The sequence below is a fragment of the Pyxicephalus adspersus genome, chromosome 5 (assembly GCF_032062135.1).
Source record: "Pyxicephalus adspersus chromosome 5, UCB_Pads_2.0, whole genome shotgun sequence".
NCBI lineage: Eukaryota > Metazoa > Chordata > Amphibia > Anura > Pyxicephalidae > Pyxicephalus > Pyxicephalus adspersus.
In genome coordinates, this window is record NC_092862.1 from 21,434,035 (window position 1) to 21,460,175 (window position 26,141).

The 26,141-nt window shown below is 38.7% G+C and overlaps 1 protein-coding gene across 3 annotated transcripts in view; it reads right to left on the reverse strand.

Moving 5' to 3' along the window:
* SPAG1 (sperm associated antigen 1) overlaps positions 1–26,141 on the reverse strand; it is a 51,198-nt gene that overhangs the window by 14,208 nt on the left and 10,849 nt on the right. For all 3 annotated transcript variants that reach the window (XM_072410837.1, XM_072410836.1, XM_072410838.1), the window contains 6 exons: positions 22,952–23,058; positions 21,826–21,958; positions 16,708–17,082; positions 16,353–16,452; positions 2,774–2,926; positions 1,734–1,888 (listed from right to left, as the gene is read on the reverse strand). In XM_072410837.1, coding sequence (XP_072266938.1) covers positions 1,734–1,888; positions 2,774–2,926; positions 16,353–16,452; positions 16,708–17,082; positions 21,826–21,958; positions 22,952–23,058 — 1,023 coding nt within the window. The remainder of the gene's footprint in view (positions 1–1,733; positions 1,889–2,773; positions 2,927–16,352; positions 16,453–16,707; positions 17,083–21,825; positions 21,959–22,951; positions 23,059–26,141) is intronic.

A 26,141-nucleotide genomic window follows, 5' to 3' on the forward strand; every position in this document is an offset into this window, starting at 1 on the left:
AAATATTCAGAAACAGGTTGGAATTACAAGACTAACTGAACAAAATCACAAATTGTTTGGGTTACTCCTTTGGTACTGGACATATTGCCCAATATCACCGTATGTATTGTTTTACTGAGGGTCAAGAAACCATGACATAACCAATTGCCCAGATATGATTACTCCCCTCCTATTGTATGCTGCTTCCCCACCTCATAGATTATAAGCTCTTCGGGGCAGGGTCCTCTCCTCCTCCAGTGTCACTGTCTATGTCTGTCTGTCATCTGCAACTCCTATTTAATGTATAGCGCTGCATAATATGTTGGCACTATAAAAAATCTTGCTTATTATTATTATTATTATTAATAATAATAATAATAATAATAATATTAATACTAATGTAATTAGGAAATTGAAAATAATTATAATGATGTCATTAGGAAATTTAAAACAGATGAAAGAAAAGTGATGAACCTTTAAACACCCATCTATACTGAATTGTGCAAACCAGCATAAGACACAGTTATATGTAAGCAACAGCCACCTCTTACCCTTTGAATGTTTTACAATAGCAAGATTGTCTCTCTATTAAGTACTGTATTTGTACGTAGAAGAGCATATAACTGGATTTTAATGCGTTAAAAAATGTCATGGTATGCCATCTCTGCAGGTCAGGATTTAAACTTTAGCCTGTCCCTGTGTCCTACGCATTGCACAAACAGCTTACAGAAGATAGGCAGTGCTGAGATGTAACAAAGGATAAATAACGTAGCAATTGTTGCTGGGGCACAATGCTTTATTAAACCTTATGTTACTATCTAGTTTATGTGTTCAAATACAACTCTTTAAACCACAGTCCAGCCTTCTAGCTGCTGGGAAAGGCCCAAATGACCAAACTTATGCTAGAAACAATCTTTGCCTGGATTAAACAAATAGATTTCCATGACCGTTTACAAAGATCACATGTTAATATTTTTTGCAATGTGTGGATTGCTGTACATGCAACAGCATGCACAGGTTTCCTTGTATTAGGATGTCAGTGAAATAAACTACTGTAATGGCAATATTTTAACATTTTTAATGCAATCATTCAGCACAGAGATCAGTTGTCCCTATATTGGCAAATCAGTCCTGGTATTGAACAACTGAACAGGGGGAACTTAGCTGAAACTATGGTGGACTGACCAATGTAGAGGGGTTTTAGTGAAGTTTGCTAAACAGAAGCTGATTTTTGAATATAAAATATTGGAAGCTCTGGAGTTTTCAGATCATTTGTTCAATAATAGATGTACCCAGAGAATTTTTAACATTTATAGAAAACGCAGCTTACAAACCTCACTAAAGCTTCACCAATAAAATATGAAAATGTTTTTACTTGACTGCTGCAATTGATCAAATCTACATGTTCATTCAAATTATTCATGTCATCAGTTCTTCAAAATAGCAGAGCGGCTGCCAGCTCATGATATCAGAAATTTTGTTCTGACTCACAGAAGACTCAGCAATTCTGCAATGTAAAGCACAGATGACTCTCAAGGAAGTCACTGCAAATTGGAAGGCATTTTTTAATTTGTAATTCTGAATTATAGGATTAGCCTGTTGGGAATTAATGCTATAACTGTGCAAAGCTTTTTTGGTAAAATATTTGTTTAGCTTTAGTCTCTCACTAATTATTAGCAAATGAGCTTTCATGGAATTATCCAACCTGAAAATGTAAATGTAACAGCCAATACAGTTAGCAAAATATCACATACCAGAGTCTCTTTCTGGCCTGGTGTTGTTTGAAGTCTTTGCAGTGGCTGCGGTTTTCTCCTGCAGGTGAATCTGGGTAGATATAGGCACTGAGGGGATTGGTGGAAGTTTCTCTCTCCAGCTGGGCCCATCCAGATCAATCAATGTTTTTGTAATCCTGTTTGGACAACATTGAATGTAATATGTTTAAACTGTATAATGTCCATGACCTGCAAATAGCCTTCCTAGCATGGCAAACATCTTCCTGCAATTCTTGTGCAGACCAACAGTATTTAAAAAAAAGAAAAAAGCCCTAAAGAACTTAAGCCCCATACAGATGTCAGGTGATTGTCATTGGCAAAAATCTTTTTTGATTTTTCCCAGTGAAAGAAGAGCGAATGAGGACTGTACATTCATCGCTGTTTTGGTCTATGGAAAGAGAGGAACAAATGAACAGCAATCTGCTGTGCCCTCCTGCATAGGAATGGACAGCATTTGTTCCTGATCAGTTCTTAATCCATACAGATTGATAAACGACATTGGGGGACAGACAATTTTTGCCAGAGATGAGCATGACCATATCTCATCTCAGGCGACAGGTATCCCACATGTGTACATAACTTTAGCTGCATAATGGTACCCTCTAGAATTGGACAGATGAGATGATCCATTGTGATATGTGGTATGAGAAAGATTTGGTCTGAGCACAATCTTGCCTAGTAGTGGTAAGAACCTGATCTTTCATTGCTGCAAATGTGCTCTTAAATAAAGTGGAGCTCAACTGGAAAAAAAAGGACTCGAAAATTCAAAAGCAACCTTCCTGGTTCCTGGTGGCTTTTTGTTTCAGCTCCAAACTACACAGCGTTACACAGCAGAACTGGAGTTGTTTGTAGTTGGCTCTGATGAATGTTTTGTTCCAAAAACTTTAAGTTTAAAATATAAAATTATTATTATATGACATTTAAAAAAAAAAAAAACATACAAAGGTATAAAAATGTAAATAAACTTAGTAAATTGTTTTACAAACTGGTCAGCAGAATTTCAGTAGGCAGGAAAATCTTACCTGTTGATACTGTCGTTGGCCAGCTGTGCCCTGCTGTCTATCTGAAGTGCCACCTTATAGTCCACATAGGCCTGTCTGTACCGCTCCAGAGATTCATATGCCATTGCTCTTCTTAACAAAGCCTTGATAAAGAATGGATGAAATTCCAGGGCCCTTTAGGGAAAAAAAAGACTAAATATTAGTATATGTAAAAGACAAGAAAAAAAGTTACAAATCCACCAAGAAATGACTGATTGTTGAAGTTACTAGTCAGTTTCAGTAGACAGCTTCAGGTATACAAAGACAAATGGAAAATTAACTACCCACTGACTTTCTACATCTTTTTTGGTCCCCAACCTTCTTATCCTCATAGTTACCAGAACTGCTTCATAATGCCAAACTCCACTGACTGCTGGCCAAATATAACATAGAATAAACCAAACTTTTATCATAGAGAGCAAAGCTACCTTGCAATTAGCAGGTAGGCTGAGGTGAAAACTCAGGTGCAGAGACATTTCTGCTGGAGTCCTCAACCTACCAATATGTACCTCCAAGTTAAATCTCAGTTATTGTAACTGGTAAGGATTGTTGTCATTTAGCTGACCACATTCACACATGCATGAACTTCCTAGGCAGGAAGGCTAGGCATCACAAAACTCAGTAAAAACACCATGATGGGCATTTGTAAAAATTCCTCCTAGATTGTAAGCTCTTCTGGGCAGGGTCCTCTCCTTCTGTGTCACTATCTTTATCTGTCATTTGCAACCCCAATTTAATGTAGAGCACTGTGTAATATGTTGGCGCTATATAAATCCTGTTTATTAATATTATTATTAATAATAGTAATAATAATAATTGTTCCATTACATTACAATCAGGAAAGCACAAGTATACCTGCATGACATACCAAGACAAGTAAACTTTACTTTATTCCATACATCAAGAGGTTTTTACATTCAAAGAGGCTTTGAAGAAAGACTAAAGGTGAAAACAATCCATTGATTTGCAACTTCCTGGCTGCTTCTCCATTGTGAACTTGTAATAGTAGTGCAGCACCATTGTCCACAGCCTATATGCTGCTTGAATGAGAGCTGTAAAGCTGAATAAAAAAAAGCCAGTTGACATTTAGAAACAATGGGCCTGCCTAAACAAAGCATTACATAAAAGTGACTGTAATAAGAGAAGTATGGTGGCTGTCATTGCAAACCTCTTAGGTTTGAAACCTTTTATGTTTCATTCACAGCCCCAGAACAAGCATGCTACAAATGAGGATCAGACTGGCTTATTTTGATACATGTTCCAGGTCAGTGACAACACTGAAGTCAAAGCACCAGAATGGCAGCCATCATACTAGCATGAGTTTAGTAACGCCAGCTTCCATGACATTAAAATTTGCTAAAACCTCACAATACATGTTGTTAATACATTTAAAGGAGATTGTACAATAAGACAGTACAAAATAGTTTTTAAGGTGTACAGACATCCTAAAGTAGAACTAAACCATGAAAGATAAATGTGTGTTAACAGCAGTAATTAATTCCCTCCAGGGAATGTCAGATTCCCTGTTTTATAAATGGGGCCTTTTGTGTCTTCTTCAGTGTATGATGCCGGGTATCCCACCAACACTCGTGGCTGCCAGAATGGATGAACTTTTGTTCACATGCGCGTGAGTTACATCATTCTGGTCTGGTCAATCAATGTGGGCATAGATCCAGAACCCGGAAAAGGTCCAGGTGAAAAAGGCGGCAAAGAGCAAGGACAGGTGAGTTTATTTTAAAAAATTTAATCAGACAGGTAAGTGTATTTTATTGCAGAAGGGACAGCACCTGTCCCTCCTGAAATAAAGGACCTGCCTGGTCACATTTTTAATGTTCACTTTAGTAAGGCTGTCCATATACCATCACATGTTTACTAGTGATGCAGAAGTTGTACAACTACAGATTATCTTGATATTTTAGCATCCCAGGCAGAGGGTTAGTGATTTTCTACTATGCAGTTCTCCATAGGTAAAAAAAAATGCTGCTTACATACCAAGCAGACTAATTAAAGAAGAAAAAAGTATTTTAATCATTAAACAAAGAAGAAGAGATGTTGGTGTTGGCAGCTGTAGGCATCAGCTGATGATCATGTGCACCCATCACACTGGTGACTATGCACATAGATAGATGTGTATGGGGGAGGCTATGATCAGAACATCGGCCTAGACAGCCAGAGTGGATTACTAAGATTTATTCCTTTATAGAGGTTTCAAATTCTCCAACAGCAGTAAATAATTTGCTGAGTCACATAGGAATTCAGATCCTGCTCTTTCCATGACTATACAAATGACACATGACGTGTCCAGTGTATGAGTAACCTCCTATGTAAACCATCCTACTCCTAGAGCCCTGCATGACAACTTCACTATACTAAATTGATTTGTACAAAAAGGAACATTCTATCAAATCTCTAGACATTATACAAAGACACCTGAGTGTCCTAAGGGCTTGATATGTTAAAGCTCTCCAAGACAGGTGGCTCAGAGGTTAGCACTCCGGCCTTTGCAGCGTTGGATCCCAGGTTCGAATTTCGTCCAAAGTTTAATATTCACAGCAAATAGTAAGATCAACGATCATGGTGATTGCAGTGATTGCTAACTAATAAAAACAGCCAATTCGAAATCAGCTGAGGCAACAGTAACCCAAGACATTTATACAGGATATTGACTGTTCCCTTTCTCACAGGTAAAAGATAAAAATGTCTCAACATATCACAAATACTCTAAGAACAAGTATGGCTTGTCTGTTACAACAAACAGTAAACCTGGATGAACTCAGTCCGGTTATAGGAGGCTGCAGCCTGTTATACATTATTATTTTGTACAATAATACACCCAATAGGGCTGACTTATGAAAGCCCTCCAAGGCTGGAGAGGATACACTTTCATCAGTAAAGCTGGGTGATCCAGCAAACCTGGTAATTCAAAGTCATTTGCTATTTGCTAGAAAATGTTCTGAATCCTGGACAGACCAGATCCATTGCAGGTATGCTGGATCACCCAGCTTCACTGATTAAAAAGTGTATCCTCTCCAGCCTTGGGGAGCTTTATTAAATCAGGCCCAATACATCATAAATGCAAATTTTCCAAATGATCTGACTCCAGAAACCATAACATCATTTAAAGGGTAGCTGTAAAATAAGATTGCTGCATTTGTATTCTGTAGTCAGATAGCTTATGAGCTTAATTTAAAGTGAAGATTTTGCTGTTTTAATTATGCCTAAACAGTACCATGAAAGGTTTAATTATGATGTGATTGTGCCTACTACCTCATGGTTGTATCTACATTGTGAGATCATTTATGGAACCGCTACCAATCTCCCCAAATCTTAACCGGGATTTGTGATGTTACCGCTATGCTCTTCGCAGTTTTTCCTGGAGAGGAAGCTATACCAGAGGACACACTCATACTTTATGAATGCACTGTTCTAGCAGGTATAGTAATAATATTAAACAGTATTCATAAAGTGCCAACATATTGTGCAGCGCTGTACATTAAATAGGGTTTGCAAATGACAGACAGGTACAGTGACACAATAGGAGGAGAGGACCCTACCCAGAAGAGCTTACAATCTAAGTATATAGTGCTCAATCACTGTCACCTGGGAGCTGCTATACCTGCCAGCCTGGTACAGATGGAAGATCTGTGACACAGGAAGCTTCTGTTCAGATGTCACCAGATGATCACAGATAAGTGAGCTCTTTATCTCTCTTTTTCTGCAGTCTGAACATAAGAGACTTCTTTCAAGGGGGGGGGGGGGGGGGGGGGGAGACATAAGGTAGCTGGCCTAGGGGAGGAAAAGTACAAATCCAGCCCTGAATATAAGGATCTCCCAGATTCTACTTTATAAGTTAATATTATTATTATTATTATTATTATTAATATTATTAATAAATAGTCTCTGTATTCTCCCCAGTCCCTTTTAGCTGGGTGCACCACCTGGCATTTTTCAGTAACCACCAGGCTGTTTTAGGGTGGTTACTGAAAAGTTGGGTCACAATACAGGCGCTGCCATCCACCTACAATTTCTGCCCACCCAGCTTAAAAAAAAATTCTGTGTTCAACACTGAGTATTTATCTAGCGTCAATATAATGCGCAGCACTATTTCTGTGGATCTGTGTTTTCTCATATTCTCTCACTGATTTTTTTTGATCAATGCCCCACCAAGCATGAGATGGACAAAAAAAACAATTTCCTAATCCTCTGCCAAGATGGCCACCTTCACGAAAAAAACAGTGTCAAGCAACACATGAAAAATCAGCAATAGAGAAAAGATCATCTTGCAGGAAGCCCACAGGCAATACTGGCGACTAGTCCTTTGTCCTCTCTAATTCCAGGAAAAAAAAAACATTGGAAAAAACACGACACATAAAAAAGTATTTGTGTTTCCAGAGTGGAATGCACTAAAATAAACTGAGAAACTTGATTTTCCCATGCAACACATTTACATCAGGAATGTAAATGTTACAAAGTACTTTGCATTATGTGCTAATGGTATGTACTGTATATGTGCAGAGTTTACCTTGCACATGAATATTTCCATAAAGCTGCATGCTCATGTGAGGAATCGTTCAACATTGCTAAATTGCTGTCAGTAAAGCAAGACAAGGGAATTATTATTATTATTATTATTAATATTATTAAACAGTATTTATATAACGGCAACATATTACGCAGCGCTGTACGGGCGTTGCAAATGACAGACATATACAGACAGTGACACAGGAGGGGGAGAGGACCCTGCCCCGAGGAGCTTACAATCTAGCGGGTGGGGGAAGTATCACACAATAGGAGGGGGGATATGGAATGGTCTGTAAGTAGTAAGTGTTTTAGGAGACGGAAAAAGACGGGTAGGCAAAGTTTGAAGATGGGTTTTGAGTGCTCTTTTAAATTAGCAGAAAGTAGGAGCAGGCCGAATAGTGATGTGATATTAGCTGTTGGCTCTCAGATATGAGATAATCTTTTACACAGTTGCAAAATTAAAAAAGTACTGATTTACTACTGAAGCCCCCCTAAAAACCATGGCATTTAATTTAAATTCCATTCCGATTCAGTGAGGCAATTAGATCTTCTCTGAATCACTTTAAATTCCTTTTAAATTTTAATACCCAGTTATATTCTGTGCTTCTAGAAAAGCAATCTATAGAACATGCTAAGACTTGTGCTTATCTCTGTGATTGTATGAGTTTGAGTTTATACATCTGCACCAAACACTTGATTTGTTTTTGCTTTGGAGTTTTCAGAATAGTGTGTAAATAAAAGGGGGGGTTCCTAAACAAAATTGAAGTTACACTACAAAATGCCTACTAAACCTATTTGTATAACATGTAGCCAATAGTTCAATTTAGTTTTAATCCCAGAAAGAAAAAGTGGGGATGGGGGAGCTGACAAGTCTGCAGAAGCTTCCCAGACTGAAGTCTGAATGGGAGGAGTCCCCCCTCCTATTGTATGCTGCCTCCCCACCTCTTAGATTGTAAGCTCTTCGGGGCAGGGTTCTTTCCTCCTCCTGTGTCACTGTTTGTATCTGTCATTTGCAACTCCTATTGGCACTATATACATACTGTTTATTAATAATAATGAGTTCTATACAAACTGTACCGATGTGTAGCTACAGGAATGTAGGGCAAAATAGGTCAGGCAAATAAAAACTATTTTTCATATCTTAAGTAATAAAAGGATGGAAAAAAACTCCAACCTAAAATATAGTATAAAGTTAGAAAGTTACTCTACCAATTTGTACACAAAATACGGCCATGAAGATAAGACACATTGAGCAATTAAAGATGTGAAAGTCAAATAAAAAAATTACAGGTCTGAACTCCTGTACATGGCCCAGGGAAGATATAGGAGGTCCTCTTTAAGAAGGGCTCTGCCCCATAAGATCCCTTTCATTTGACCATAAAGGTAATTGTACAGTATACATTCGTGCTTCTGTTGCTGTAAACAGATACCATTGTTCTGTTGTATGGAGAGAGGAGGAGGAGTGGTGAGAGCCCTGCTGGTTTCCCCCCATTCTCCCTAATAAGAAACAACAAAAGTGATTTGATTGATTAAGATATGCAAAAGCCAAAAGACTGGCCACCAGTATTGCCAGAGATCTTTTTGGTGCGGGTCTTTCCCCATTACTGACTTACCATGCCTTATTCTGCATGTCTCGGTGTGTCAGTGGCTATCTTTGTACAGGCGGGGGCTTTTGTTCTTAATGTTAAAACCTCCAGCAAGGAGAACAGTGAGCAGAACAGTTAAGATATCACCAAAGGTACAATTCCAGGGACCTTTTTTACAACTATTAAGGTATAGTACAGGTGTAGTATATTCGGGGACATAGTACACATTTTTTTTTATTCTCAGACCTGGCTATTCTCTTTTTAAATTTACAGTTTATGGACACATGATAGTTCCAATTTTTCAATACCGTATCTTCATTTTACACATTTAAAATCCTTGCCTAAGTTCAAATAGCACTTAAAAATGTTGTCACTTTTATTCACCTGTATAACTCTCTAATTTAATTTTACTTTATAGAGCTTGATTTTTCCTGACTTTATAGCTACTAGGGCTGCATATACACGTTTAATAATTGTTGTTGGAAAAGATCACTATCAACGCTATTCTGCTCTATGGGGAGGGGAGGGGGAGAACGACAGAGTGGCACCCCGTTGCACACTCTCCACTTCACTTGTATTACGATTATTTGTCCTTCATTGTCCATGAACAATGTCGGACAAGCGCTGTAAACACGTTGGATTCTTGTCCGATACCAGCCCTGAGGCGATTATTGGACGAGAATCATCTGACGTGTGTACCTAGCCTTACGTTCTGCAAGAGCCATCAGGAAACAAAAGGAAGGTGGTTGGTGGCATCTAGACATGACGCTCCAGTAAGAAAAAGATTCTATATTAGAAAGTATGCTCATGTAACATTAATATTTATTTGCATTGTAATTCAAACTCATACTGATCAATAGTGGCTTGGACATTCAGAGATCAAAATAATTGCCGATTCATAAAGACTGGTAAAAAGTACTTATATAACTGACGGTTACCGATCAGATCTCTGCACACAAAATCAGTTTTCTGTGGGAAATATTGGATCTATGCAGTGTAGCCACATTGGTTGTCACTGATGATGCATCAGGCAGATCCTCTAGGAATGCAGTAACATTGAACTGTCTCATGCAATTAATTCTTCAGAGACTAAGAGTTCCTATTCAAGGAATCGTTTAGAATGATTTTCCTACTCAGGTGATTGTGCTCATGTAGCTTTACACAACACAGGGGATCTGCATTCTTTGTGAAAGCATCTGGCCAGCAATAATTGGAACTGTCACTGCAGCTGACATGGAAACCCACTGCATGGGATGAGCCAATATTTACAAGAAATACAGATTATTGCTTCAAGGGATTCAGAGAAATCACAAATATAATGACTATGGCACAGATCTGAGCACTAACTGGCAGTGCTAAGTCCCATACCAGAGTACAAATCTTTGCCCCCAATTATTATTAATCATATATATATGTATTCACTTTACAAAATAAAAATGCAAGCCTTCAGGAGATGCAGGGCCTTTCTTCAGACATTGTTTGTGAATTGTTAAAATAAAAAATAAAAAACGAATTCCTTTGGTCAGATTACCAAAAAAAAAATCTAATGAAAAACAAATATGTATGAAAACCCTACTGTATAATTATTTTTATTAAAAGGGATTTATATAGCACCAACATAATACGCAGCACTGTACAATAAATAAGGGTTTCAATTGACAGACAGTGACACAGAAGGAGGAGAGGACCCTGCCCCAAAGAGCTTACAATCTAGGAAGTGGGGGAAGTATCACACATTAGGAGGGGGGATATGAAAATGGGAAGTAGTGAGGGTTTTAAAAGCCAGAAATGTGTAATTATCAATTTATATAGTTTATAGAAATTTAATTTTATACAGAATATGCCCACCCCAGCAAAAGTGTTAATATTCTGCAAATTAAGGAATAGAATGGCTAGGTACCCTATCCTTACCTGTATTCTGCAACTCCTGACTGTTTCATCCTTTGCCCTACAGTCAGTGTAGTATATCTCTGTGGACTATTAAGGAGCCACACATTTTTTAAGCTGAGTGGGAAGAAATTGTAAGCGGGTGGTGGCCTGTGTATTTTGACCCAGCTCTTTGATAACCACCCAAAAACAGCAAGATGGTTGCTGAAAAGTGCACCCAGCTAAAAGGGGCCCGGGAGAGCACTGCAGTGTTTCTCAACAAGGGCCCTTGCTAGGGGTTCCTTAAGCCGTGAGCAGTTTGGACCTCTCATGTCAATTACATTGACACCAATGATATTTTTGGCTTTCTGTAAGGGTGACATTTTCCTGCTTCCTACTGATCACCACACTAATATACTGTAAACCAGGGGTGTCAAACTCTGGCCTGCGGGCCAAATCTGGTCCATAACGTCCATTTTTTTGGTCCCCAAAGGAATCCTAAATGTGAATTGCTGCTGGCCCTGATGCATTGAAATAGCGCGGCTACTACAATTCTACTACTACTAGCACCGCTACTACAAATCACTCGCATCTATAGACTAGCGCCCTTTGCGTAGCCCCCGCATTGGACTGTTTTATAGACACAAGTAATGTTGGGAATTTTAGTAGCGGCAACACACGTGTCTATAGACCAGCGGCCTCCCTGCCTATGCGTGGCCCCGCATTGGACTGTTTTTAAGACGCAGGGAATTGTATTTCAGTAAAAAGGGAGTTTCAGCCACTCATAACATTAAGCCCTGCATTGGACTGTTTTCTTGAGAATTGTAGTAGTGGCGCTTTTTCAGTATCAAGTTTGGCCCACGACTTTGTCTACGTTTTTAATTTTGGCCCACTGTGTATTTGAGTATGAGACCCCTGCTGTAAGCTGTGGATATAGTAATTATAATAAGGGTTCCTTGAGATCTGAAAATTCTTTCAAGGGTTCCCCCATGTTAAAAAGGTCAAGAAAGGCTGATCAAAAAGGTTCACTTCATTTGAATATATAAAATTTAATTAAAAAAAGTTTGAACTGGTTATAATGTGGAGATCATGTTCTGCTAGAGTTTGTCTGTTTTAAAGCATTTATGAAGGGTGTATTTTCAGCTACAGAACTTATATTTATATTAGTCAACCAGCTTCAGCCATAAAATGGAAATAACCAATGGGGAAAGAAAGAAAGCGTGATTCTGATTGGCTTTTGAAACAGTTCTGTCCTCTGACAATATTATAAATACAGCCTGGGGTGAGATCTGAATGTGTGTCATCCCAATAGTGGTCAGACATGTTTGCTGGTATTTTTAGAGAATGCTGGGTGTTTCTTATAGACATAAACATGCTACTAAACACGCACTGACACGGAAAACTTGTGACTGAGAGTTTTAGCTTAAAACATTGGGGAAAGGGAAAACTTATATAAAAATTTGTTATGTGATCTACAAAAGTTCATAAAATGGAACTTATGATGAAAATGAATTTATATACCAAACAGGCAAGTGTTTCTTTCCATACAGCAGCTTTTGCAACACTCACAAAATGCTCCTAATACACTTGCACACATGCTCTTGTTATATTCAGTTTCCACAGACCCAAAACAGAATTGTCTTTCAAAATGCAACAGACCATTTTGAAAGGGCCAGTCAGACCTCAATAATGTACACATAGTTGCCTTGACAAGTCCTCAGGAAAAGTAGTGTTCTCCCCGGCCTCTTTTTGCTGGGTGCACCACCCGGCACTTTTCAGTAACCACCCAGCTGTTTTTGGGTTGTTACTGAAAAGTTGGGTTACAATACAGGGGCTGTCACCCACCTACAGTTTCTTCCTAAAATATTTCTGGGGAGAAAGCTGAAATATACAAGAATTGATTGTGACTGCTAGTTAAGAAGGACTTAAATATACTGCAAACATAACCTCTGACAGAATTTGAAGATTTTCATTGCTAATCTTTTTAAAAAAGCCTTGCTTCTTAGCTATTATGCTGGTCCAATGGCTTCCTGGGTCAAAAAAAAGATGCAATCAGGTAGTTTGGGCATCACTCTGACTTCCTAATCTTGCTTGCTCCTTGCTTGTTCCAGGATAAGTGCTACCAAGATGGCAGACACCTTACATCTGCACAGTGTTTTGTATAATAGATGACAATGTTGGCACTGGCAAACCAGCAGCCGAAAATACTTACCTATGTGTTATACCAGTCATAGCTGACTTGTCTTACACTGGCTGTCCAAGTCCACTATAACAAATACACTGCAATATAGGCATTCACAGAAGTTGATATGAGTCTGGTTTATTAAATCTCTCCAAGGCTGGAGAGGACACTCTTTCATCAGTGAATCTGGGTGATCCAGCAAACCTAGAATGGATTTGGTTCAGAATTCAAAACATTTGCTAGCAAATGACATTGAAGAAATCCATTCCAGGTTTGCTGGATCACCCAGCTTTACTGATAAAAGTGTATCCTCTCCAGCCTTGGAGAGCTTGATTAAATCAGGCCCAATGCTGGGATCTTTCAGTGTGCTTGCCAAAAAAGTGCATAGTGTATACTTAGGTTTGAAAAAAACGATTAATTGGCCCTTCCAGCAAATGTGGGTCCATCCCTGTAATCTGTACACACGAAGAAAGCTACCAGGAGGAGGCTTAAATGGAATACCTAAACCAAAAAAGAATGACAGTGCAGAACATTACAAAAACTGCAGTCAGGGGACTTTTAAAAGAAGCAACCCTGAATGCTTGGAGGGGATATACTACCGACTGAATAATGCAAAACGTCTCATGTAATACCTGCTGCTTGAAAACTGCAACTTGGAGCATAAACAATTCTTAGGCTATACCAGTGAACAACCAATCCACATATCAACAAAATAACATACAAGTGTGGATCATAATGTTTAAAATCAGAAATGATATATATAAAAGCAGATAAACATACAGAGTTTCTTTCCTGTTCATGGCATTATTATTATGATAAGTTATTTATATAGCCCCAACATATTACCCAGCGCTGTATATATTGCAAATGACAGACAGATACAAACAATGAGAAGAAGAAAAAGAGGATCCTGCCCAAAAGAACTTAGATTTTAAGAGATGAGGGATCTAGCACTCAACAGCATAATTCTAATAGTATGTAAGGCAGCACAGTGGCTCAGTGGTTAGCACTCTTGCTTTTGCAGCTCCGGGTCCAAGATTCAAATCTTGGCCAGGACACTATCAGCATGGAGTTTGCTGGTTCTCCCCATATTTGAGTGGGTTCCCTCCCACATTTCAAAATCATGCAGTTAGGTAAATTGGTTTCCCACAAAAAAATACCTACAGTATATAGACATATAACAGTAGATTTTAAGCCCCTTTGAGAGACGACAGCTAGTGACATGACTTTGGACCTTGTACATTGCTGTGTAATATGTCAGCGCTATATAAATGCTGTGTAATAATAATAAGCCCTGCACGTCCAAAGACTAAAACATATGCATATAGATTGCAAAGATAAAATCATTCATGCAGCAAACATAAAGCCACATCACATTTGTCCCCTCCACCCCAGCAGTTTTACTCACTTTCCTCCCGCTTTGCTCCTCTGATGCTCTGTTCTGACACTGAGAGCAAAGTAATATCCTCTGTATGTTACAGGTTACCAGAATCATAGTTTACTGAGGGCTATGGATTCCCCATGTGACAGCACTGGTTGGCTCATGTTTCTTGGTGCTTCAATATGATACAGATTGTGTCTCTGCAGACAAGTTTCTGGATATACCAGTACAGTACCAACTGTATTTTATACTTACTTAATAACTTTAGGTTGTTTATACTGCGTTTGACTGCTATATATCCTGTTTATGTGGAATAGTTTGTATATTGTGAGTGTGTGTTCGGGCTGCAGTACTCAAAGTAGTTGTAGTAGGGAGGGACATGCACACTGGCACAGGGGATCTAAAAAATGAACTGATTATATAGCTGGCTTTTTACAGGTATAATAATTGTGCCATCATTACAGTTTCTTGCAATAATATATTGCAGGGTATAAGGTCACAAATAGTAAAGACGGGCAAGGCAGCAATACATATCAGTTGCATAACTTTGTTAATGCCATGATTGCTTCACAGCTATTTATGAAACTGTTCTTAGTAAAGTCAATCGGGCTGATTTATTAAAGTTCTCCAAGGCTGGAGAAGATACACTTTCATCAGTGAAGCTGGTTGATCCAGCAAACCTGGAATGGATTTCTTAAAAGTCATTTGCTATTTGCTAGCCAACGTTTTGAATCTTTAACCAGATCCATTCCAGGTTTGCTGGATCACCCGAGTTCACTAATGAAAGTGTATCCTCTCCAGCCTTGGAGAACTTTATTAAATCAGGCTCAATGAATAATATTTAAATACTAAATAGATTTACATAGGATTCTGTGCACTAACTATTGAGAGGATGGAGAATTCTGACAGATATCGGTTTGTCATTTAGTTGCCTCCAAAAAACAAGAGGAACAAGTTTATATAAAAACAGCATGCATAGTGAGGGCAAAATTTCACTATACTTAAGTGCCAAGCAACTGCACTTATGGCATTCAATGAAATATGCTTTCACTACAAAGGTATTTGATAATAAAAATATAATATGTATGATCTAATCAGACAACAGATCTGCCCTTATATGTCTGTCAATACACTGAAACATGGCTGAGTTCAAGAATTCCTGTCTTGCCTGACCTTTGATTCCGCTGATTAGATAGAATAAGAATATAAAGGCATTGCCTTGACTACACATGTATGCACTGTGCCTCTGAAAACAACAAACAAGTGGAGGTTTGGTCCCCAAAAACTTATAATTTTGGGTACCAATGACCGGTTTTAGGTAAAAAATTATTTTTTTATATACCTTTGTAAGGTCTCTAAAGAAACTGTCAGTTATGTATCCCAGCATGCAGAATACTAGTTACTGCAATTTCCATTGTAAATGAACAAAAACGTTCTGCAGGCACAGTGATACCCTTTTACGAACATGAGTAGGAGGTGAGCAGAGTTGGGAACTCTGGAACAAGGATTTCCCTACCAGACTGAGCAGAAAGTTACTTGGTGACAAGTCACCGGGATTAAAAAAAATTAGTATTATTAAACTGGATATATATAGCGCCAACATATTACGCAGCGCTGTACATTAAATAGGGGTTGCAAATGACAGACAGATACAGAGAGTGATACAGAAGGAGGAGAGAACCCTGCCCCAAAGAGCTTCCAATCTAGGAGGTGGGGGAAGTATCACACAATAGGAGGGGAATTCATCCCATTAAACTGAAAAACCTACTTTTTCGAACCTGAGAATCAGGAGATAGTGTCCAGCCACTGGACACTTTTGCATCTTTTCTGAGTGCCAAAGAAATCAGTGTGGATTTCCATGCCGCCAGAAGTTACGGTGAGTACATTAAATATCACAACGCAGTAAGATGAAGGCCTGCAGTGCAAGTAACACCAATACACCCGATGGCTCAAACAGGCATTAGTGGAGTTCTTCCTTAAAACCATTAGAATGGAGCCATCCTATAAGGATGTAATCTGACTTACTTGTTGCAGTCTTCAATGCACTGTAAGCTGTTCCCATCCTTGAGATGACAGGCAGCTCTGTTGGAGTAAAGGATCCCCAGCTCTTCGTTGTCCTCAGATCCTGAAATATGAAAGAGATGCATTGGTATCTAGACAAGCAGAAAAGCAGCACTGCAGCACAATCTTCTACCACTGCAGTATCCATATTACAGGTAGTGCAGTCCTCTGACTATGCAGCCACGGTGCTAAAAATAATAATTGAAACATTCAGCTAATAAAAACAATTGGCCGACGACCTGACTTGCATTATAGCGGTAATGGTCATCCTATACTCAAAGCTTGTAATAGGAGCTACAAACATACGAACACAACTGACCTGTGTTCTTGATATTTTCAATTGCTTCGGAGTATTTGATCGCAGCCTCCCCAAACTGGCCATTCTTAAAAAGCTGGTTGCCTTCTGCTTTCAGCCTTGCTGATGGAGAAAGAAGCTCCGTTTCCCTGCCACCGGTGCGGGATGTGACCTCAGGGGCTTGTGCGTTGCTGTGTCCAGGCTTGGTCTTCTGTTCAGAGGGATCATTTGCCTGTACGTTGTCTTTCCTTACTCCATTCTGATTGTTAGCCTTGCTGTGATTAGGGGTCTGGTTGGCTTCCTCCTTCCTTTCAAAGGTTTTCTTGGGAAACTTTTTCTGAGCATTCCCCATTTCAGTCTTCTCGCCTGCAGTCTCTCCTCCCACTGTCACACCGGCTTCTACAAGGAAGTTACAGGCTTAGTATTGACATCAGCAGAGCAAACTACTGAACAGTCACAGCAGGGGTGTGACGAATACACAATGAATGTTAATAGCAATGATTTGCCTTTTTAACCCACATAACATGAACACGTCTATGAAACAGCTCTAATAATCCTCCTATCTCTGGGATATTGTACTAAAAAAGCAATAAACCCTGGAGCATGCAAAGTATTTTCCCAGCTATTCCCCTGTGCAGGGATTACAATTAACATACCTAATACAAAAGTCATTCTTCAAGCTGGCCAGTTACAAGCTAAACCTGTCACAAGCAGATGGTCAGATACTGAGACTGGTTACTCTGGCTGCTCTGCTCTATAGCTGTATAAAGGAAACATCTGTCTGCTCCCTATTATACAAATGTCTGCCAGAAATCCATAAAAAGGCACCTTTTGTGTTAAAACCATTTTTTTTAACCAAAATGTCAAATATTACCGTTAAAAGAGTTCTTTTGAAGGTCTCCATTACCCTGCAGGTTTGTTTTTCCGAAACGTACACCATGGTAGAATAACTAAAGTAATAATACCTATAATTATAAGTTAAATATGTTGAACCCTTTATTCAATTAACTTTAATTTAGGTCTAACAATATAAACTGTTTTTAGGACATTGTTCAGTATTTCTGTGTTTTTCTTTCATTATGATATTTATTTTTTTGAATTTATATACTTGCACAGTGAAAAGTTAATACTCATGTCATTATCTGTCTCTGAAAGGAGCTTACAATCTTTTGTCCCTACCATAGCCATAGTGCAATGTCCTTAACAAAGCCTACAGCCAGCTTTTTTTTTTTCTAGAATGACCTAGCTGTATATTTTTGGGATGTGGGAGGAAACTAGAGTGCCCAGAGAAAACCCAAACACATGGTAAACATGCACATTCTGCAGTGTCCTAGCCAAGATTCTAACTTGGGACATTAGTGTTGTATGGACAGCTAGAAACTGAGCCACCTCATTAAACACCATGGGATTCTGCCACAATGGTTCTTTTTTTAGGCACTTCGTGGTATAGGGTATAAACACCATCACATAGGCTGCCAATAAGGAACGGTTCAAAGCATCCTTCCCACCACTCCCCTTCTACTGCAACTCTTTGTATTCTCTTCATTGGCTTCCATTTCACCTAAGAATCAACGATAAGCTCTTGTACTTTCTAATCTCTCCACAATTCTTGTCCCACTTACCTTTCTGACCTATTAAAAAAATACTCACCTAGCGGTTCTCTTCGCTCCTCCAATGACTTACTAGTCACCTCCTCACTCATAACCTCATCACACGCATGGCTCCAAGACTTTTCTAGCTGCCCTAACTCTCAGGAATGGTCTTCCTCGTCCTGTTCGCCTTGCTCCTACTTCCTGCTCATGTAAAAGAGCCCTTACAACCCATTTTTCAAACTTGCCTATCCGTCTTCTTCGTCTCTTAAACCCTCACTACTTCCCACCACTACATTACTCCCCTCCTATTGTGTGTTACTTCCCCCACCTAGATAGTAAGCTCTTTCGGGGCAGGGTCCTCTCCTGTCACTGTCATTATCTGTCTGTCATTTGCACATGATGTACACCGCTGTGTAACAAGTTGGCCCTATATAAATCCTGTTTATTAATTGTGTCCTGTCTAGAATTGAAATCTGAATCTAAAACCCATAAAACAGAAAGTTATTAAATAACGTACAATGGTTTTACACACAACTGTGTTTTGGACACACATTGATGAAAATGGCTGTGGAAACTATAAAGAAAAATAAATAATGTTTATGGGATAAAAAAAGGAATTTGGCACATACTTTACAGCTAGTTCACATTAAACATGTTGCGGTAACATGCAATGACAAGAGTGCACTGAGCACACATTAATGAATTGCAGTGCCATTTATTTTAAGTGGCACCTAACACATCTCAAAGATGCTGGGCATTGCAATAGATTGCTATAGATAGAAGTTTTTTTGTGCATTGAGGTGTGAAATCAAGTATTTGGATGACAGCTGTGACAAAGAAAAGAATGGTGTAAGCTCTTCGGGGCAGGGTCTTCTCCTACTCCTGTGTCACTGTCTGTATCTGTCTGCCATTTGCAACCCCTATCTAATGTACAGCGCTGCGTAATATGTAGGAGCTAAAAAAATACTGTTTAATAATAATGGTGGAGGAGCACTAGAGATGGATAAAGCATAAAGTCATCCTGGGGGAGGGCTGTAAACAAAAGCTCACTTCCCAGTGACTGGTCGAGGTGACACAATCTCTCTATCCAAATCAGACACCATTGCTGGAGTGTGGGAGGGTCAGAGATCACTGAAAATGACCTTTTGCTTTTATGCCAGCTGCTGACCTCATACAGTCCATAGAAGATGGGTGGCGGTACGTCAGGTCTGCAATGGACAGTAAGCCCCTGTTAGACAGAGATTAGAAATATCTGACCCTCTTGCATGCAGAGGTCGTTCTCTGTCTGATTATAGACTGCACCAGACTTGTGAGCCCAAGATAGATGTGCTTGTATATCAGGATAGAAGATGTTATTATTCAACAGCCCCAGCAATGACTGTATGTATGGTGGAAAAATAGCTACTTTTAACTTTTTAGCGGTTTCAATGAAATCCTAGATCACACACTTGACCATTCAGGTCACAGATAGATCAGTGTTTTGTGGTGCTTAAGGAGAGGCCAGAAAAACGTACAGTGCAGAGCAGAGGAAGAACTATATTGGGAACAGAGATACAAATGTCAGCTGGAAGCCAGCAATATATATATAGAACTTGATGTAAATCAGGTGTAAATGTGGGATGAATGTGTGACCAATTGGGTGGTGGTTCTAAGGAATTAAACAAGATAGAATGTACTTTGTTCTACATGATGAAATTAAAAGAATTATAAAACCTGATTATATTATTCCAAATAATTATTAGTGTGCACAGTCTTTTACTGCTGTTTGTTTAAAGTAAACCAGTTCTAATATTGGCCCTGCCATTGTTAACATCTTTCTGAAAATTCTATTGTCCTTGTTTGACTTCAATATACTCTAAGTGGTGGACCTGCAAGTGAATCCAGGATAAAATCAGAACATGAATACTTATTCTGGGTTAGGGAGTCAAATAGTATTAAAAACACTGGATTAGCCCAGAAACTAGCATTTCCAGTAGAAGGTCAAAAATGAAAGCCAGGAAGCTAGTATTTGAAATTGAAGGTCAGTGATGACAACCCTTTACCTCTATATATACACGTTAACTTTAATCTCACTTCAGAAATTGTAATCAAGCTGCTATGAGTAACTGCACTTTGCACAGTTATTGCTTTTGCTTTTTACTGAAGAGAGGTCAGTTGCTGTATAACTAGAGCTACACACATGTCACTCTGGCCCCACGTGAACATGAATCTCATTAAGATTTACACTAATCCCAGTATGTGCTTATTACACGTGCCAGATAAGTGAATGCCAGCTGGACCATTCAAGGTTTTCAGCTCCAGAAAACACTAGAGCTGGAAGAACAGAGCTTGGAAAAAAAAACTGAGAGGGTTCTAGGTTTTTATCAATATTTTTATTGTTATATCTGATTTTCTGCTGGAAGAACCATGAATACTTACCATTATCATAGAGAAGTAAACTACATTATCAACATTCAGTGAGAACAATGAGCAGATAATAACAAGGAGTGTGAGTAGTTGCACCTCCACAATAGTTTGAATTTCTTTTTACTTGTTAAAGTTGAGGTGTTCCCTTGCAAATGGGTTCAGAAAAATTGTATGGGAAGGCAGCCAGCTATAGTGGTTAGACTTGGTGTGTTATGTTTGCAGAATTCCCTCGTTATCAAGTGGCTGATCTGAGATCTATTTTGACATTTAATGCCATTTTCATCTACAGCTTTCATTTACAATAGGGGCATGTTTACAGGATATTATATCTGCATATTAGGTATGCATTTTAATTTCTGGGCAGTTGCGTGAGCTGTTTTTATTAGCTGAATTGTACAGTCCAGTAGAAAGATGGGGGTGGGGGTTGTGCAGCAGTACAAGGAGCTTCAGGCACCATGCATATTCTTTTTGAAAGACTACAAACATCAGATCCAGTCCTCCCTTCGTATTAAAATCGAATAAATTATAATGCAACCTTACTCTTGCAATATGGGGATGTCTAGTTCAAGTTTAGGGAACTTAAATAGATGAAGGAAGCCTGGCACCAGATTTTTACTGGCCTGGCTTCAAACAACATTTGAATCCGAAAGCAGCATCAATTGGAGTAGGTAATTACAGACCTGCAGGGAACTAAATGTATTGAGGGGGGTAGGGTGAGGGGCTGGGATAGTTTAGAGAAACAATCTGAGTCTTTCCCTAAACCTCCCCCCATACCTTGCTCCTGCAGGAAAAAAATCCTTGAAGCCCAAGCACCAACATCCAGCTAAAAGATCTTCTTCCATTAGAACAGGAAGGGGAAGTCTGTGGGTACCCTATGTCACACAGACATGCCCTGAAAAACTGATAATTGTCTTCTAAACAGGAAATGCTACCAAAAAATAGCAGTAAGTATTCAGAAAACTATTAGGAAGGAAATTAGCCAGGGAATGCATTTAGAAAAAATTGTGCCAAGAGAACAATGTTTACTTCCTCATTTAGTGAGAAATTGTGGTTCTCTATAAATAGGATAATCTAAATGCTCCTACAGCAAGTCAAAAGTACATATATTGCAATGCTTGGTGCAGAAAACAACAATATAAGTTACCTTCAATGATGTCTGGATTCTCTTGATCCTCCTCATCCGAACCCTCCACATCCTCAATGATGATTCTTCGCCCTTTCTTTGGGTTTTCTTCTACCTCTTGGTGCAGAAGCTTTTCAACTTCACACAGAACTTTCTAGGAGGAAAGAGAAGCAGAAATGAGATGGTGTTATATATTAGCCTTCACAGCAGTTTACGGCACACATGTTCTAAGGCTGCGTACACACGTGCAATAATGGTTGTTGAAAAAGATCTTTCACAAACCTTTCCAACGACAAAAGACTGCACAATGCAGGAACGAGCGCTGTACACAAGACGGAGGACGAGTGCTTTACACACACCAGAATCATCTGACGTGTGTACGTAGCCTAAGAAATATTTGTTTATCCAAAAATAATAACAAAAAAGCTCAGTTTCTAAATTTCACTTTACAAAATAAATGTATCCACGTATTCAGTACAGGTGACACAGAAACCATGAATTCTGTGGACTAAGGCAAAACAAAAAAAAAAAATAAAAGGAGACTAAATCATTCAAACTAAAGAAAGGAGAAGGAGTTAGGCTGGGTACACACATTCAATAATTGTCATTTGAAAAGATCTTTCACAATCCTTTCCAGCGACTAAGGACTGCACGAAGCATGAACGAGTGCTGTACATACAGCACCGTTCTGCTCTATAAAAAAGGCCGCACCCCCGCTGCACGCTCTCCCCCTTCACTTCCATTAAGATCGTTCGTCATCCATCTTCCGTGGATCTGCCAGGATGGTCATTTGGACGATAGACGACAGGCTCTGTACACACGCCAGATTCTCGTCCGATATCAACCCTGAGCCGATTATCAGATGGGAACCATTGGACTGAACTATATGCAAAAAGCTTAGTACACAGTTGAAGAGCATATAATGAAACTTTTGGATGTCAAACTATTTGCGTTTCTTTTAATCCAGTCCTGAGATTGACACATCACAAAGGACAGCAAGGAGAATGACACCACTTACAGTTAAGAATATGGAAATGTAATTTTCCAACCCAGCCAGCTGACTGGAAAATGCAAGATTATCAGCGGACTGATGAGTTCATGTCCCTGCTATCTCCTATTATATCTTCATTAACAGCCAATACATTACCTTAGCTACAGGATTGTCTGGTTCGTGATGTAAGACAGTCATCAGATCATCGAAGGCAGCCTGATAGTTATGGATATTTTTGTTGACTGTGGCGCGACGTAAGAGAGCTGTAGTAAAAAATTAATATATATCAATATTGTAAAAAAATACTGCAAAGATAAAGTGAACAAGAGGGTCTGATTATACAGAAACATTCACTGAATTGGGCACAAGTTGGAAATTCTGAGTACAACTACAAGCACCAACAACTGAAGTCCTTTGGTATCCTTTGGTATAGCAGTGCCATTTTCCTTTCTTTCTACATATATATATATATATATATATATATATACACATACATATACACAAAGGTAGTCCCCAGGTTACATATGAGATTGGGGTTGTAGGTTTGTTCTTAAGTTGAATTTGTATGTAAAACAGAACAGGTACATTATTTTAATAAATGCAATTAGGACAGATGTTTGTCTCAACATATTATTAGTATTAGGCAGCTTGGTGTCAGAGACTGTGTAAAGTCCTCACTGTGAGTAAATCACAAACAAAGAAAAAAAAATTTATGGAACCTAGACATTCATTACCTTCTGGAGCAAGCTGTGTTTTAATATGCAAAAAGAAACAACTACAGAGGGTAAAAGAGTTACAAGAGTTTGCAGAACAGCAAAAGACTTCTTATGCAAGTCATTTGAGCTGCACACGAAGGAGCAGGGAAGCCTGTTCATATCTAGGAGTCATCCGTATGTCGGATGCCCTTACCTCGGGGACTACCTTTTAACTATATCTTAATAGTGTAATTTATTTAAGATATTGAATAATAACAAAGATCTGAGTAATAGAAAAACTATGATTTCATAGCAGGGGTGCATTATAGCATTACATTTTTTTATCGCGAATTTGAAAACAGAAAGAACATGATGAGGCTTCCCTGCACATATATATGATCTGTTAATGCCTTTCTGAATGGCCTAAAGCCTTACAGGATGTGGATATCTCAGGAGTCTGTGGGCAGTGGGTGCTCCGTCATCTAAAGTGATCTATAGTCAGTATGTAAGAGGAAGTGAGCAGAAAAGGAACAAGGTCAAATTAAAAAAAATTGTGGAAGGTCCACTTTAACTCTACCAACAAAGCATTGTTGTTTTATTTTACTCACGGTTAGCACATAAGTATTTGGAAAAGGTACTTTTTAGCATGATACCCCCAAATCTTATATATCTTTTGCATACCAAGAACTGCTTTTTTTACAAAATGAAATGCCAGTAATAGAATTTTTTTTTTTGTGGCCAAGTGACAGCTGTGAACTTGGAAGTGCTCAAAACAAAGCGCTTCTAGGTTCACTGCATCAATGAGGAATAGATTACGCCAAAATTGTAAATTTGAAGGTTACCTTTTGCCTTTGCTCTTTTGTATGTTCTTTTGTACATCTGAAGTATTCATACAATGACTTAGGCTAGGAATACACGTTAGACTTTTGTCGTTGGAAAGGATCTTTCACGATCCTTTCCAATGACAAAAGACTGAAAGATGAACGAGGGCTGTATATACAGCACTGTTGTGCTCTATGGATAGGGGAGGGGGGAGAACGATGGAGCGGCACCCCGCTGGGCTCTCTCCCCTTACCTTTATTTCTACATTACGGACGTTCGTGGATCTGCCAGGACAGATTTATGAACGATGTCGGACGGCCACTGTACAGCTGCCAAATTCTCGCCCGATACCAACTCTAAAACGATAATCGGACGAGAATTATCTAACATGTGTATGTAGACTTAATGTTTCCACAAAATTGGGGGCACGTGTTTTCAGTTGTTACAGTTTTCTGTATATACCCTATGTTCAGGTCTTTGCATATGTAAATACTGGCAGTTTGTGAATGATAGACACTTTTCATTTTTTGTAATATGAGAAAGCGCATTTAAAGTAAAATAAAAATAAAAGAAAATATATGTGACCCATAGGGCCTGATTTATGAAAGCTCTCCAAGGCTGGAGATGATACACTTTCATCAGTGAACTTAGGTGATCCAAAAAAAACTGGAATGGATCTGGTCCAGGTTTGAAAACATTTGCTAACAATTCATTCCTGGTTTGCTGGATCACCCAGGTTCACAGATGAAAGTGAATTCTCTCCAGCCTTAGAGAGCTTTAACAAATCAGGCCCATAGAAGCTAACCAGATTTACCACTTACTACATCCAGCACAGAAGAATTTAATTGCTTGGCAGTCAAAGGCAGGCAACAATACTCTTATACAATGAAAATTGGGGATTTATATGGAAATCTGCATGGTGAACAAAGGGTACCGGAAAAGTGCTCTGACCAAGATAGAAGCTCTAAGAGCTCATTAAGGAAATGTGCTTTAATGAAGTCAAATGTAGATGGGATTGATTTTAGTTTGACTATAACAGACAGTTATAGCCAGACTACAGTGATCTGCATTATTACTTCAATCAGTATTTGAATATACAATGAAGTAATGAAAAAGGGAATACAGGAATTAAAGAATAAATGAGAAATTGTTTCATACAAAAGATACAATCAATGGACAGTAAGTAATCTTAAACAGAGTTTCTGTGAGTAATTCGATCAGAGAAATTCAGTAAATTTTAGGTCAGATTGCAACCCCTATATAATGTACAGCAGTTCCTAATATGTTGGCGCTATATAATCCTGTTTATTAATAATAATAATAATAATAATAATAATAATAATAATAATAATAATGTGGCACATAAGCATTGGTACACTAACAAAGGACACATTACAATGCACCCATGTCAAAAAGTGTTACTCTTTTAGGGAAACCAATGGTTGATCCCCACACAGCATTAGCAAGCACCATTATTATTACACAGTATTTATATAGTGCCGACATATTATGCAGTGCTGTACAAAGTGCCGAGTCATGTCACTAGCTGTCCCTCAAAGGAGCTCAGAATCTAATGTCCCTACCATAGTCATATATCATTAATACATCTAAGGCTATATTTTTGTAACATTCATGATGAACACAGCACTTATGATGTGCAAGCTGGAACCCACAAAAATTGACATTAAGGGCTCTATTTATAAAACAGGGAATCTGACATCCCCTCAAACATTCCCTGGTGGGAATCAATTACTGCCATTGAAACACATAAACTTGGGAGACTTCCACCAGGTAATGTCTGAGGGAATGTCAAATTCCCTGTTTCATAA